Source organism: Leguminivora glycinivorella, chromosome 1 (genome assembly GCF_023078275.1).
Source record: "Leguminivora glycinivorella isolate SPB_JAAS2020 chromosome 1, LegGlyc_1.1, whole genome shotgun sequence".
NCBI classification, from domain to species: domain Eukaryota; kingdom Metazoa; phylum Arthropoda; class Insecta; order Lepidoptera; family Tortricidae; genus Leguminivora; species Leguminivora glycinivorella.
The window spans coordinates 18,238,808-18,255,035 of NC_062971.1; the positions used below are offsets into that span (position 1 = coordinate 18,238,808).

The 16,228-nt window shown below is 38.2% G+C and overlaps 1 protein-coding gene across 1 annotated transcript in view; it reads right to left on the reverse strand.

The window, feature by feature from the left end:
* LOC125230595 (gamma-aminobutyric acid type B receptor subunit 2) overlaps positions 1-16,228 on the reverse strand; it is a 201,259-nt gene that overhangs the window by 19,042 nt on the left and 165,989 nt on the right. The window contains exons 6-8 of the mRNA XM_048135803.1: positions 10,847-10,959; positions 8,035-8,148; positions 7,901-7,949 (exon numbers count right to left, since the gene is read on the reverse strand). Of these exons, the coding sequence (XP_047991760.1) occupies positions 7,901-7,949; positions 8,035-8,148; positions 10,847-10,959 (276 nt within the window). The remainder of the gene's footprint in view (positions 1-7,900; positions 7,950-8,034; positions 8,149-10,846; positions 10,960-16,228) is intronic.

A 16,228-nucleotide genomic window follows, 5' to 3' on the forward strand; every position in this document is an offset into this window, starting at 1 on the left:
GTTTTGAAACGACAGATGAGGTCCCATTAGATAACCTGGCCTATGAAAAGATAGGGCCCACGATCCGATAGGGCATCGCCTCGTGATATGACAAAGGAGATCATTCATTGTGCAGACATGATTCGTCATTAGAGACAACATGAGTAAAGTTGTGCTGTGCGAAAAAGTACACTGTCATATAAATTGACAAGCGTCGCCCCGTAAAATATTAAACTTTGCAGCGACTTGGAATTTGGATTTCGTTGCCCTATGCGATGATTTACGACATCCTGTGAGAACCCATTGGGTTATTACATGCTATGCACTAATTCACCTTTCGTGTCATGAGACGAGCGTTATGATCACGAGGCAAAATGTTGTATTTGTACTCGAATCTCAATGAGATTATGTCGCTTTAACATCTACTTTGCGGTAATTAGCACAACTCTTAACTAAACATACTTTGTATAAGGTATTTCTAAACATCTGTACTTCGTAGAAGGTCTTTCGAATCAGAACCACAGCGTACGTGTCAACCTGAGACATACACAATTACACAGTTTAGTCATTGTCTTATTAGACAAAAATCATCACGTGATGGGTTCCCATAAGTGGGGTCGTTTTAGACAGGTAAAGTGGACGACATCGGCGTCGTCTCAATTGCCTAATTAGCTAATACATAATCAGGTCAGGTGACCCTGACCAACAGATGAATGATTGTGAAGAATGTCCAAATTTATCTCACTCGTGAATATCTGAACGGCCATAATGATGACGAATGTGTGATCCAATTACTGTAAAGCAACGCCGTTATTGCCAACCTAATTTGTCATGTCAACTTTTAGAATACTCGTCATGATAGAGGTTTATTAGCAGGTTTTACGTTGTGAAAATCCACTTCCACATCTAAAAACGTGTGGGTGGAGCTTCGGTAGCAATTAACTAGCACTTTGTTGCCAGATACTAAGCGAATTAAGAAATATACATAATAGTGATGCTAAACAGAATGAAAAACCACTTTATATTACAAAGCCCTTCTTGCCCAATCAGAAAGGGCGAGGGGGCGGCGAAGATACTAATGGGAAAAAGAAAATCCATTAATTTATGCCACTGTTTTACGCTATTCCTAGAGTGAAGATTCTTTTAAATGAATGATTAGAGCTCTAGTCTCATCAACTCACGGGCGTTAATAATTGACGCATGGTCTTGGGGCTTGATACGGACTTTAGAAATGCAGAAGAACCACTCAGGTATTTAGCAAATGTTAACTATTAGCTACAAAATAACTTACCGCAAAGGAAAATTCTTGTACTAGGCTCATTACTCTGTGAAACCTGCATATTCGTCTGTATTTCAGCAAACTTATAGCTGTCCGGCTGAAACATCCAGTCGGACTAATGGCGGATAATGTTCCAGTATATGTTGTTCAGTATACCGAACTGACAAAAGTATTACTTCTATAACAATCGACCCAGTAGAGACTTCTGAACTAATTCATTTAAAAATAAAAAGCTACAGCTCGGAAAGTTTTCTAAGTACGATATATACATATATGTACTACAAATTGACCTCAAACTGCCGTTAATCGACCAACGGTTAGAATACTCAATCATGCATTATTACTAACGTTAGCTAGACCAAGGTTACAGACAATCCTTGAAGAGGTTAATTACAAAGACAACAAACTCGTACCGGAAATCTGACTCCCAAATATATACGATATTTTGTGGCTAGTTTGGCAAAATGACTTAAAGGATATGTTATTTAGTACAATAGCATTTTAGTATGCCTTGTTTCATTGTTACTCAGGACGGACTCTCGTCGTAAAAGGATTTGTCGGTTGCCCAGTTCGATGGCGTAATGTTACGATCCTATGTTTCTATAAATAACTAACGAATTAGATTAAAGAGACGACCGAACAATATTCTCAAACTATTTACAGCTTACATCTCTTGACCGAAGTAAATGAAGTTGGTCCTAAACTTAAACAACTACACAAAACAAAGCAAGAAACCGTGTAGGTAAATTGTATTCGAAGTGCTTATTTGTTGTATGAGTATGATATATCGAAAACACTTTAAGCTCATTAAAACCAATAGGGCAATACATTTTCCGAGAGAAGCCGATTTTCACAATTTGCTAAGGCACTCTTATGGATAAAATGTTGAAAGGTAGTCACTGAATGTGGAGGCCTGTTTCTGAAATAATAAATTAAACGGAAATTGAAGGATGAATCTCTTTCGATTTTAGAACACAGTTTCCTCTTACAAATAAAGAGGCGCTCGCATCCTAAAATTATCGCCCGCTACTGCGGTATTACTAACAGAAAGTTCCCGTTTATTTCATTTGACAAATGTTTTCTGAATAGGTTTCTGGGGCCTAGAGAGATTAACAGAAGTTGTATATTTACAATTAACTTTTGGAACTCCGTTAGCGCGTTGTAGGATCGATACACATTTCCGCAGTTGCTTACTAAGCGCCATTTATTAGAATTTTGCGGCGCGACTATTTGTCAGTAACAGAGTAGACGTCACAACTTATTCAAAAACGGTTCGTAAGGTCAGAGGACGAGTCCCAGTCCCAATTGAATTTAGTGTAAGGAACTAGAAATATGATGTTAATAACATTACTGTGTATATGACTTAATTTAGAAGACTTCGGACTCCTAATATACCTGACATACAAGAATTTGTTAGGACACTCATAAAAGGGAGCGCAGATTCTAGGCAAAATGGGTTTCTAGTGGTAACAGAAAACTTAAAATTATTGCGGTTTAAATAGATATTGATGAACTATATTTATCAGAAGTAAGGTATTGAAACCTAGATGAAAAATAAAAGCTCAGCGCTTAAGGTACGCAGTACTTATAGCTACGATATTTTGACCTATTGGTCTCGGATGACAGGCAAGTGTAAATACCATTGTCATCGTCCGTGGCGCTACATGCTACAGCCGTGCGCACGTACGACTTTTAAGAAAATTCTAATTATATGCTATACGATAAATAAATAATTGTCATCTCGATATAATTGTAGAATCAGGTATTACCCTACATAACAGTTGCATCTTGTTTGTGGGCAGTCCCGCTGCATATGGATTTTGGGAAATAAGCAAGAATACAGTAAATATTAACCCGTATGTTTATGTGTATACATCAGTTTATAAAGAACGTGAGACATTTATATTATTCGCACAAAAGAGCAATATAGAATATATTGCTTTGCAATGTGGTGATAAATTACGAAAGTTCTGAAAAGAAAACTATGTATTTACTATCTTAAGCTGATGACCGAATTTTTATTATAAATGGGTAATCGTACATCATTAACCCTTATTTGAAGAGTTATCTGTCGTCTTACATTCTTATTAGAATATCGAAATGGACTAAAGAGCCATAAGTCGTAATGTTTTAGAATTACTAGCTCACGAATCGTACAATTTTGCCTTTATAAATTCGGCTAGTCAGCACATAAGTCATAAAAATGATAAGCCTAAGAATATATGCATCACATATTCATAATTATTCAAACACAAATTAAATATTTCAAATATCGAAAAAAGCATACTAGCTAGACATAGTAAAAGACTAAATAAAGTTGACGCGTACAGTGTAGAGAGGATTCCCGCATTAACATTCATGTATATTCATGGAAGTATCAAAGTCAATTTAATTAGAAATAATTGCCTTCATTTGATCTTCGTCTAAGTATGTGTGACTCATTAGATCATTGATTCGTTTCAATCGCTTGTATCCCAAAGCTTTTTGCTCAGTTGACCCACTTTAATTTAATAGGAAAGATTTGCATTGTTTCCGTTCTCGTAAAAACTTTGAGTAGGAGCTTAACTTTTATTATATGGATCCTTAGCTAACCATGGGCATGGTATTGTCAATTCAGTTAGAAGCTGAAAATGTATTATCATCTTACTTGCAGTTTTGCTACCAGTCCAGCAGTAACGCATACATTATCGTGATGTGGGTATACATTACAAATTAACATATGATAGCGTGCAATTTCTTCCAACTCAAGCGTTCATTTCAATTGTTTTGGCAAATGTATATTTCATATACAGAATTCATAACACATTATGCTATGGGAAATGTTGACATTTGGCAGTGGGCTATGTAAGACAATGTTTAAGCTAAGTCAATATTGCTTATTACTCAGTATACTAACAATAATATGTGCATATTCGGAGATACATATAGGCGCATTACTTATGGTACAGTAATCAATTTACATGAAAAATAAAAATTTAAACATAATGTCATAATGCTCATGGCAGTGCTATGATATAATTGTGTATTATAGTTACATGATATAATTATAGTTATCTTAAGCAGAAGAAGACTAGTATCTTGGTGAATTTATAAGACAAAAAACATGTATATGATCTTGTTCTGACTAGGGACTGTTGTAAGGGAAACGCGAGACAAATTTAGCCGACGTTGATGTAACACCCATTGATGAAGGGGAAGCTCTTCAGAGTTTGGGTTGCTACAGATATTTTCTCACAAAAATGTTATTGAAATAACAGGTTTTATTTCCGTAAATATTGTAATACCGATCTATTAACTACTGGCTTCCTGTCGGTTTTATGTTATACATAAATTAAGTGATTCACCACCATCATAGAGTCATAATGGATAACTGTGCTGTGCTGTGTTGAGTCAGTTTCAACTCATGAAACCTTAGTGGCTAAATTTTGAAACATCCCTTTGTATACCTTCCTATTTCTTATTATGATATTTCTGTATAAATAAAGTATATCAGTCACAGTACGCCCTAACCAGCGCCGGCAGAGGTTTAAACACGTCTCATTAGTGGTTCAAGCGAAGGCACGGACACCTAAATAGAACCGTTTTTCCCCCGTAGGGTAAAAAACGGATATTTAGGTTCCTGCCGAAGCTTGAACCACCCTTAAGGGCCTTGCCGGCTAAAGGTACTGAGGAAAAAGCAGCCGAGCGCTGGTAACCGGGCGACACTAGTACTTGACTGGCGCGCCAGATGGCGCTACTAGTCGAGGAATTCACTCGATTAGGGCCGAGTTATGAAGGTGTTAATCTCATTAGTGGTTCAAGCTTCGGCAGGAACCTAAATATCCGTTTTTTTACCCTACGGGGGAAAAACGGTTCTATTTCTGACTTTCTGGCAAAGGAATTTCAAAGTGGCCATATAAAGCAAATTTTCCCAACTTTGGCAACTTGTATCTTAAAAAATGCTAATCCGATTTCGATGCGGTCTTTAGTTTTCAACTATGAATTTATCTGTCTTTGATTAAAAAAAAACTCATATATCGACATTGTACATTTTGTCTGTCATTCTTTGAAGTTATTCAGTGCGAGACGTAAATTTACTTTTTTAATTTTATTCTTACATTTTTTATAATATTTTTTTTTAGATTTTTTTTTAATTACATAAAGCAATACCTTTCATTTGAGATACGTTTTGTCAAAATCGGACGATACAATAAAAAGATAGAATTTTTTTCATTTTCATAAAACACCTCGCTACGCTCGGCTTCCTAAGGGATGAAATTTCGATATCCTCGGAAAAAATCGTTTACTAAGACGTCTACTATCACCATGCAAAGCGGCTTGCTTCCATCTAAAAGTGCAGCTTTTTTTTCATACTAGTATGACTAACTTGTAAAATACAGTTTGTAACGAAACGAGTTTGTAATATATAGGAAAATAGGAATCAATTTATATTGATAAATACAGATATGAAAAAGTGGAAAAAATATTTTGATTCTTGTATAGAGAGTTGGAGATGTGCCTCATTTTTGTAGGATTTAAAAAAAATCTTGTTTTTCCTGATCGAAACGAATATACCCTTAAACGAATCTGCACTATTTCAGAGTCATTATTCTTAAATCTTAAATATAAATAAAACATTACTTATTGGCACCATAAATAGCAGGTAGTATCCAGGCTGAATGTTTTTGCATAAACTGGAAACAATTTAGGAGGTGATTTAAAGTTCTAATCATCCCTAACACTGATTGAGCAAAACTTTAGGAACCGGGACCAAATTGATAATACATTACCGATGGTCGTATGTATTCCCATTCCCATTTTCTATAGCCAAATCAATTTAAAGTAAGCAAGGTATCTGGATCTCTGCTTTACTTATTTTGTTCTATCAGGTTTTATCAGGACATCATTTATTGGGTATATTGTAATGGAACCCTCTGGAACTGGAATATTTTGTTGTCGTTTCAGATAAAGCGAGTACAATAGCGGTAAATGTACCTTTAAAAACTCTAAACATATACCGTAGGTACAGGTACATGCTTAGTAGCATGTCGCAGATTAAGAACTTAGAATACTATAATAATAGAAATAAGTGATCGGTTCTTCGCCTTAAAATGGGAATTAGTGTTTCGTCTAAATCGAGCAACTCAGAAATCTTCTCTTTTGATCGTGGAATGATATAGAGTGAATTCATAGAAATCTATTCAATATTCAAATCGATTAATTAAAAAAAAAAAAGAGCGTGTCGGGCCACGCTCAGTGTAGGGTTCCGTAGTTTTCCTTATTTTTCTCAAAAACTACTAAACCTATCAAGTTCAAAACAATTTTCCTAGAAAGTTTTCTTTTTTTTTCCTTTAGGAGCGATTATTTTAAAACTATTATAATTTCTCCTAAAAATATCACGTTTTGGAAAAAAAAAATATACCTAGGTAATCTTTTTTTCCAGTTTTTATTTTTGATTGAATATAAAGGATCTATATTTAGAGGCTTCCAGATGTCTGGGTAGGTAACTAGGTACTTAATAACGAACGGAACAAAATGGGAGGAATTGAAAAGACGACTGAATTTAGGCTTCCAATTTAGGTAACTAGGTACTTAATAACGAACGGAACAAAATGGGAGGAATTGAAAAGACGACTGAATTTAGAATTTCGATTGCGGAATCATATACACCCTGTTTTTATTGAATTCCGTTAACTTTAAGAGAAGGTTCTTTAGCAATTGCTGTTAGATCAAATACTATTAATTTGTCTAAGAAACAAGCGTCTTAACTTTTGCGGTTATCGAGTTATTAAAAAAAATTAAGATAATTACTGAATACGTGTGTGACAGCCATTACCAATTACTAATGTTATTTGTTTTGACATGTGTCGTCAATCACTTGGCACTAACTTGAATGTTATTCTTAAGGGTCTCTCACACTAATAAATTCATTTATTATGTATGAAAATGATGAAAAAAAATTGTTTGCGAATTTAACTAAAAGTGATATACAGAGTGGTTCCTGATAATGAACCTAACAACGTGTCTAATTTAACGGAAAACAAAAAAAACACGGTGTATGTAGGGGAGGCAAAGCCAACAAATTAGGAGGAATATAATATTGCGCGGGTTTTAGTTTAACATTTGATTACCATGAATCTTCTCCTATTAGACGCATAATCTTATTTAATTTAAAAAAAGTTATAAGACTTATGTATGAGTTATGTCAGAATAATCTACCAAATCGTTGTCGCCTGGCTCGATCGTTCGATAACCGCCTTGACTTTCGCACCACTCTACGCTAGTTCGAATCCATCCAAACTTTAACACCGCTTTATTTCGTTCATCGAGCCAACGACAAACTTTGCAAAGGTGCGGTTCGTCACTTTAAGCACTTGCGCCTTGATGACTGGCAGGTACTCGAGAACTGTTACACTATAGCAATTTGTCGTTATTAAGTAAATTCAACCGCCCTTTGAGCAGAGTTCGCAGAGTCTGCAAGCGAGAAACATTGATAGCTACTCTACTACTCTACCTACCTACTCTTATGTTCGTCGTTAACCCGATTCTGTGAGAATGACGTGTCCCAGCCAAACTGTATCGCACGAGAAGAGGCCTGTGTCCAGCAGTGCGACGTATAACGTATATTGGCTCAGTTGTTTATTGACAATTTATTATATATACCTTTAACTGCTGCAATGGCTCCTTGAAGTCCTTTAACTGCTGCGTCACCAGCTCGTTCACGGCCAGCGAGTCCTCCTCGTTCTAAGTCGGACTGTCTGTATCACATGAGAGGAGACGAAGGTGAGCTGGAGTCGGACTCGGCGCAGGTGATGTTGGCGGCCTCCAGCTGCGTCACCAGCTCGTTCACGGCCAGCGAGTACACCTCCTCGTTCTGAGAGAACGCCGTCACCGTGTCCCAGCCGAATTGTCTGTATACAAATTATGTGTATCATTTTCGACATTTCTAAATGGTGGCCATAAATAAATAATAAAAACAGAACTACTTCATATGCGTTTTCGAGCAATACTTTTCACTTTGTCACTTGCCATAAGGACGCTGACCGGTTTTTCGTATAAAGATACAAGAAAATACGATCCCCATGGTAAGAGCCATATTTTGAGAGAACTTTGACTAAACTTCGAACATGTAACAAAATGATTGTGTTAAATATTGGGTTGGTAAGAAAGTAATGAGCGAATCATAACCAATATTGTAATTTTTATTTAATTTATTATTTTAATCATTTATCAAAAATATAACGGCCTTCGTTATCTACTACTTGTCTCCATCGTTCTGGTAAAGAATGAATAGCATCGGCGAAGAAGTTCTTAGGTTTAGATTCAAAAAACTCAGCTATGTACTGTCGTAGATGGGCTTGATCATCGAACTTTTTTTCATTCAAGGCATTGCTTAGCGATCTGAACAATGCGTAATCCGTAGGTGCCAAGTCTGGAAAGTACGGTGGATGAGGTATCACTTTCCAACCTAGCTCCAATAGCTTTAGCCGAGTCACTTTTGCAATGTGTGGGCGAGCATTGTCGTGTAAGAAAAAAAACTTTAGCATGCTGTGGACGATTCTGACAGATTTTTTGGTTTAAATTTTCAAGCTGATTACAGTATACTGATGCGGTAACAGTCATTCCACTTGGTAGGAGTTCCCAGTGAATAATACCATGAATATCCCACCAAACGGACAGCATAACTTTTTTCGGGTGAGGCTCTGTTTTTGGTGCCTCTATTCCTTTTTCGTTTGGAGCTAGCCACTGACGTTTGCGTGTGTGATTTATATATAAGACCCATTTTTCATCTTCAGTGATAAGATGGTCCAACCAGTTGAATGTGCGGCGAAAAGACAGAAGTTGTATGCAGATATCGGCACGGCGGTTTAGTTGATGTCTATCAAGTTCGTGCGGTATCCAAACACTGTATTTGTAGTTTTTTCCCAACTCGTGTAAATGTGTTTCTATGGTGACATGAGAGCAGCCTAACTCGGTAGCAAGAGTACGACTCGTTAGCCTCGGATCTCCTTCACTTAAGGTTTTTAATTTGGCTACATCAATCTTCACCGGTCGACCAGACTTAGGTTGATCTGATAATGAAAAGTCGCCACTACGAAACCGCTGGAACCATCGTTTCGCCGTGGCCTCAGACACAACTTCAGGAGCAACACGCTGACATATATTACGCAGTGCTTCGGCGGCTGAATGGCCAGACTGAAATTCATATAGTAAGCAATGCCTTACATGCACTTTTAATTCGTCCATTTTATTCCTTATATTAGCTCGGCGACAGCTAATGAATGACTGACGAGAAACTGTGCGACTCGCCCTTTATATACTTTCGACCATAGAAGATTCTAGAACTCTCTCAAAAATTGTATGTGGAATTCAATCGATCGCTCATTACTTTCTTACCAACCCAATACTTTAGCCTAGGTAGCCAGACACTAATTATCGACTGCTTTGTACTATTCCAACTGTACAATTCCATGTGTTTAATCTATGGTTTACCCAAATAGTCAAAGGCTATGTAGGCTTCAGCACTACAATAATAATGGGTGCCACTTAATGTCAACAGCTGTATTTAGTTTGGAAGTTGACCCCAGGCTTCTGGTGGATAAAGCTCTAAAATTACGAGTAGTACATTAAATGTTCCTACTATAATTGTAGTAGATATGCTATACAAATGATTCCAATTTCAATACTAAGCACTCATATTTGAATACTCGTATCGAACTGTGTGCTTAATTTAAATAAACGCGTGGAGAATACAAATTTTACTGCAATCTCATTGAACAGAGAATTGTACTGAGCATTTACTTAAATATCATATCACGTACGAATTTAATAATGAGTATTATACGTATACATACGTATTTATATGTAGTATTTGTGATGTAGTATATCACGATACAAAATACAAAAATGACCAAATCGCTCAACAGTAAAAAGGTGAAGGTTATAGGTCAGTAATATAATCAGTGAGGATAGAGTATATTATTCAGAATTTCATGTGGATGAATCATTATTTAATATAAAATAGCCTTGGATATTAATGTATAATTAACAAAGGGCACGTTATTTTTGATTTTCGAAACCTGCACAAACACGTAAGTTTCGTAGACCACAAGCGCGGATCCAGCTTCGTGCCCAGGGGGGGGTCACGTGGTAAAGGCCCAGGCCCCAGAGGGGGGGTCACGTGGTCTATTTGTATGGCCAACCTAGGCTCCAGGGGGGGGTCATGACCCCCATGACCCCCCCCTGGATCCGCGCATGGTAGACCAGTGCCTGTAGCCGAAACAATTTCTGCGACGCGAAACGACGTATAAATGTAGTCTGGCTCTGTCGGCCACGACATTGGTCTAAGCACTACAGCGGTGAGCGGCGGCCATACATTGCAGCGAGACACAGCGATGGAACTTTTCATTCGCACGTATAGCTGCCGCTCACCGCTGTCGCGCTTAGACCAATGTCGTGGCCGGGCCGTTAGTCCGGTGCGCATTGCCCCGCGCGGTCAGTCCGAGTAACACTAAAACCAGCCTGAGAGTCGATTTCGTTACGGAATTTTAATAATTTTTTCCTGTTATATGTAATGTCGGATTGTGGGTTGTAAGGATAGTGGTGTACCTGATGAACGCGATCCGGGCCGGGTTGTGCGAGGAGTCGGGCGCGACGGTGCGGCAGAACAGGGGGAACTCAGAGCGGTCGCTGAGCGCAGGGGAAGTGGAGCCGAAGGATACCTGAGAACACCCAAATTTATTATTACAATGTATAGCGTAAATTGCCAGTAACTGGCCAGTGTCTGTAACTGGCCACCCTACGTATACTAAAAATAAATTAATTATACATATAAATAGACCTCATTTTTAGGGTTCCGTAGTCAACTAGGAACCCTTATAGTTTCGCCATGTCTGTCTGTCCGTCCGTCCGTCCGCGGACGTTAGCACTAGAAAGCTGAAATTTGGTACCAATATGTATATTAATCACGCCGACAAAGTGGTAAAATAAAAACCGGCCAAGAGCGTGTCGGGCCACGCTCAGTGTAGGGTTCCGTAGTTTTCCGTATTTTTCTCAAAAACTACTGAACCTATCAAGTTCAAAACAATTTTCCTAGAAAGTGTTTATAAAGTTCTACTTTTGTGATTTTTTTCATATTTTTTAAACATATGGTTCAAAAGTTAGAGGGGGGGGGACGCACTTTTTTTTCCTTTAGGAGCGATTATTTCCGAATATATTAATATTATCAAAAAACGATCTTAGTAAACCCTTATTCATTTTTAAATACCTATCCAACAATATATCACACGTTGGGGTTGGAATGAAAAAAAATATCAGCCCCCACTTTACATGTAGGGGACCCCCCCTAATAAAACATTTTTTTCCATTTTTTATTTTTGCACTTTGTTGGCGTGATTGATATACATATTGGTACCAAATTTCAGCTTTCTAGTGCTAACGGTTACTGAGATTATCCGCGGACGGACGGACGGACGGACGGACGGACGGACGGACGGATGGACGGACGGACGGACGGACGGACGGACGGACAGACAGACATGGCGAAACTATAAGGGTTCCTAGTTGACTACGGAACCCTAAAAAGAGGAAAAAATGTTTTGTTAGTGCGTTTTCACATTATCCGATCCGATATCGGATGTCGGACCGATATCCCATACATTACAGGCGCCATCTTGGATTTTTTCTATTGAAATCCTTCCGACATCCGATATCGGATCGGATAGTGTGAAAACGGCCTTAGGGTACCTACTCCCCCCTACATGTAAAGTGTGGACTGATTTTTTTTTCAATCCAACCTCAACGTGTGATACATTGTTGGATAGGTATTTAAAAATGAATAGGGGTTTACTACAATCATTTTTTGATAATATTAATATTTTCGGAAATAATCGCTTGTAAAGGAAAAAAAAGTGTCTCCCCCTCTAACTTTTGAACCCTGTGTTTAAAAAATATGAAAAAAATCACAAAAGTAGAACTTTATAAAAACTTTCTTGGAAAATTGTTTTGAACTTGATAGGTTCAGTAGCGTGGCCCGACACGCTCTTGGCCGGTTTTACACACTGTTACTGCCCCCCTTTCAGTAACTGGGTACGTAGCCGAATGGCACAAACGCTCACGAAACTCTCACGAAACGAAACGCTCGCAGATATCTATCTCTATCGCTTTTGCGTATTCGCGCAACAGAGCCAGACTACCTTTCGCGGCGTTTCGTTTTCGTTTCGTGTCGCAGAAATGCCATTCGGCTGCATTATGCTAAAACGAATTCTGTATAATAAATATACAGAGTTCATTTTTAGTAAGTAAAAGTGGCCTAGTATTTAGTTAATAAAGAACCATTTACCTAATTAATTAATATGTAGTACCATAGTTCATAAGTATATATATAAGACATTGTAATGCCCTCACAGGGTAACATGTACTATCTCTAGATATTATACCCAACACCATGTAACTTGATGCATCACTGTACTGTACATGTACACAATAAATACAATACAATACAATACAAGTATTTACTTCATGTAAGGATTGTAATGCCTTTACCTACAAATTGAGCACAATTTTTAAATTGTCATGAGCGTTATAAAAAACGGGCTCTGTGAACTGTGAATGAGATGGATTAATTAATAGGTACTTAATTCACCTTTGGTTTGATCTGTATTGAAATGACCATTCATTTTTGGGTCCCCCCACATCTAGCGTCTCGCGAGCGTCGCGTCGGGCCAACTGTATGGGCAAAGCCTGACGCCGCGTCTACGTCGCGTCGACGCGACGTCTTTTTCCATACAGTTGGCCCGACGCGACGCTCGCGAGACGCTAGATGTGGGGGGACCCTTTATGTTATCAAATACGATGTATATATGTAAATAATATTTCACAAGGAGGAACCGATTATGGCAGAGAATGTCAAAACCCTCGCCTATGGAGTTTATTGATTGGATTAAAGTTTGAATTGTGTTTGGATATGTTCCCAATATGGCAAGGCGGGAAGATAGAGGAGGGTGGCTGGTTAGTCTGGTTACAATCACACAGGTATACAGGGTGTATTTTGATAGCGGGTCAGTAAGGGCAGCTATGAGATACCGTAGTCCTACGTGAAAATAGTCTAAGGGGACCATCCATCGATTTCAAATTGATGAAAAATGGCATTTACAGATTTTGGAAAAAAACATACAGGTTGCGAGAAAAAGGGCATTTTTGTCAAACTTTTTTTTTGACGCTAATCGATCCCATTCTTATCCCGGATCAAAAGCTTGTATGGGACCAAAAACACCCTGTATGTTTTTTCCAAAATCTGTAAATGCCATTTTTCATCAATTTGAAATCGATGGATGGTCCCGCTATGACCCGCCGGTGACCCGCTATCAAAATACACCCTGTATAAGTTAAGTCAACGATTTAATTAAATCTGTTGTTTACCTGTCATAAACACACTACTATCATGTAAAGTTATTGTATGTCATTAATTTCTGTCCAAATATGCTTTAATATTGTAAAATAAACAAGACGTAGTTACACTTAACACAAAATGAAACTTAGTTAAGCGAGGTATGGCTTGTGTATTTACTGCTAGCCAGTAGGTAAGTGAGGGCGGTTCGAGGCGCCATAGTACCTAGCCAACGTTACCATCGCCTACGCCAATACCACATTATACATTCAATCACGCCTGTATCCCATAAAGGGGTAGGCAGAACACATGAAACTACTAAAGCTTCAGTGCCACTCTTGGCAAATAAGGGGTTGAAAGAAAACGAAACTGTGACATTGCAGTGACAGGTTGCCAGCCTCTCGCCTACGCCACAATTTAACCCATATCCCACAGTCGCCTTCTACGACACCCACGGGAAGAAAGGGGGTGGTGAAATTCTTAACCCGTCACCACACAGGTACCACATTATAATAAAGACTAAGTACTATGGCCACTCCCGCTCCCCGCTGAAAGTGCCGCCCACCCCCTCTCGGTTACCTCAGTTACTGCCTGTCAAAAACGCGAACATGTCATGTGTCATATTTCACTCATACAAGCATGGTAGGTACTCATTCGCCTACACGAGCTCAGACTGTGTGCTAGGAACGCGCCTCTTTCATATATTTGATCGCCAGTGTCCGAGGTTTGATAATACCGTTATCGTAGCTAGCTTTTCAGTATTGGCGCGATAGAGAATGCGATAGCGATATTATCGTAACGTTGGCTAGGTACTCTGAGTCGTGCATACCGGCGTTTAATTAAAGATCTTCCTGCTGCACGTAGAATGTTTGGACGATATGATAACCGCGGCTGTCCTGTTTATTTAATTAATGTAGGTACCTTACCTTCTTTATAAAAAATATAAAAAAATAAGTAACAAAATTTAAATTTAGAAAAAACCCCCGACCGCAACATAGTGGACCGATTTTTATGAAACATGGCTAAGAACACTCCCGACTAACTCAGCTTTCAAACAAAAAAAACGAAATCGAAATCGGTTCATCCGTTCGGGAGCTACGATGCTACAGACAAACACACACACAGACAGACCAGCCATACGGATTATGCGACGTTCTTGCCAATGTCACTTCTTCCTGTTCGCAATTCTGGACAGTTTGAATTCTACGCAATTAGTATTTCATCTCATTCGCTATTGTGCACAGTTATTACTTGTGGACAGTGGCGATTCCTCCTGTTCGCAATTCTGCACATTCTGAATTGCACACAGTAGTTTTTAACCTCATGCGCTATTATGTGCAGTCATTATTTGTGTACAATAGCGATTCTTTCTGTTCGCAATTCTGTAAAATCTAAGTTCCACACAATAGGTATTTCGCCTCATTCTGCGTTTCTATGTGTGCGTATTTGCGGGGATTGAGGAAGCTGAGATTATGCAAAACAAGATTGTACACAATAAGTAATGACTGTGCATAAAATCGAACGAGTTGAAATACTATTGGATTGAATTCAGATTGCGTAGAATTACGAATAGGAAGAAAGTATACTGTACACAAATAATGACTGTGCACAATATCGCATGAGGCGAAATACCTATTGTGGGGAATTTGAATTGTGTAGAATTGCGAATAGGAAGAAACTATACTGTATACAAATAATGACTGTGCACAATAACGAATGAGGTGAAATACCTATTGCGTCGAATTCGGATTGCGTAGAATTGAGAATAGGAAGAAACTATTCTGTACACAAATAATGGCTGTGCACAATAGCGAATGAGGTAAAATACTAATTGCGTAGAATTCAGATTGTCCAGAATTGCGAACAGGAAGAAGTGACATTGGCAAGAACGTCGCATAATCCAGACATACACGTCAAACTTATAACACCCCATCGTTTTTGCGTCGGGGGTTAAAAACTGGGTAGGTACAACCATGACATTAAGATTCAACGGTGACCAAGTATTAAAAATAGTACATTGTGCAACAAGGGGAGGAAGTTGAATATTACTAACGAAAGTAAGTTAAATCGCGACGGCTTGCCGGAGCGATTTAAAGACTCGAGTTAATAATATTCATACTCCCCGAGTTACACACAATGTTTTTCATCACACTCGCAATGTAAAAAATATGTAAATAGATGTAAAAAGTTAAGTACGGTACAAGAAATTTCATTATTCCCTTGGGAGAACGATTTTTCTATAACTCACGCTCCGCCTGTTTGCTATAACACATTTAAAGTGCGGGTGTGATGAAAAACAATTTAATTAAGTACACCTGTTTGTTTGATCATATCTTTGCAAACCTAAACATGTTCTAGTGTGCGCAACTCAGCAAAAGGTTTGTATGATCAAGATATTTTAGAACGTCAGCCGTTGCGTGAACTAATCAAACTCAGGTGCAGATCAAAAACCTGACTAGGCAGTAGCAGTAGGCACCCTTAGCTGACGCATCAGTATCTATTTTCTTTTTAGTCTGCAGATTTTTAACTTTTTTTTTTACGAAAGATTGCGTCCTTTTGGTAATTTGCTTATACTTGTAATTTATTATATTGAAAAACTTTGT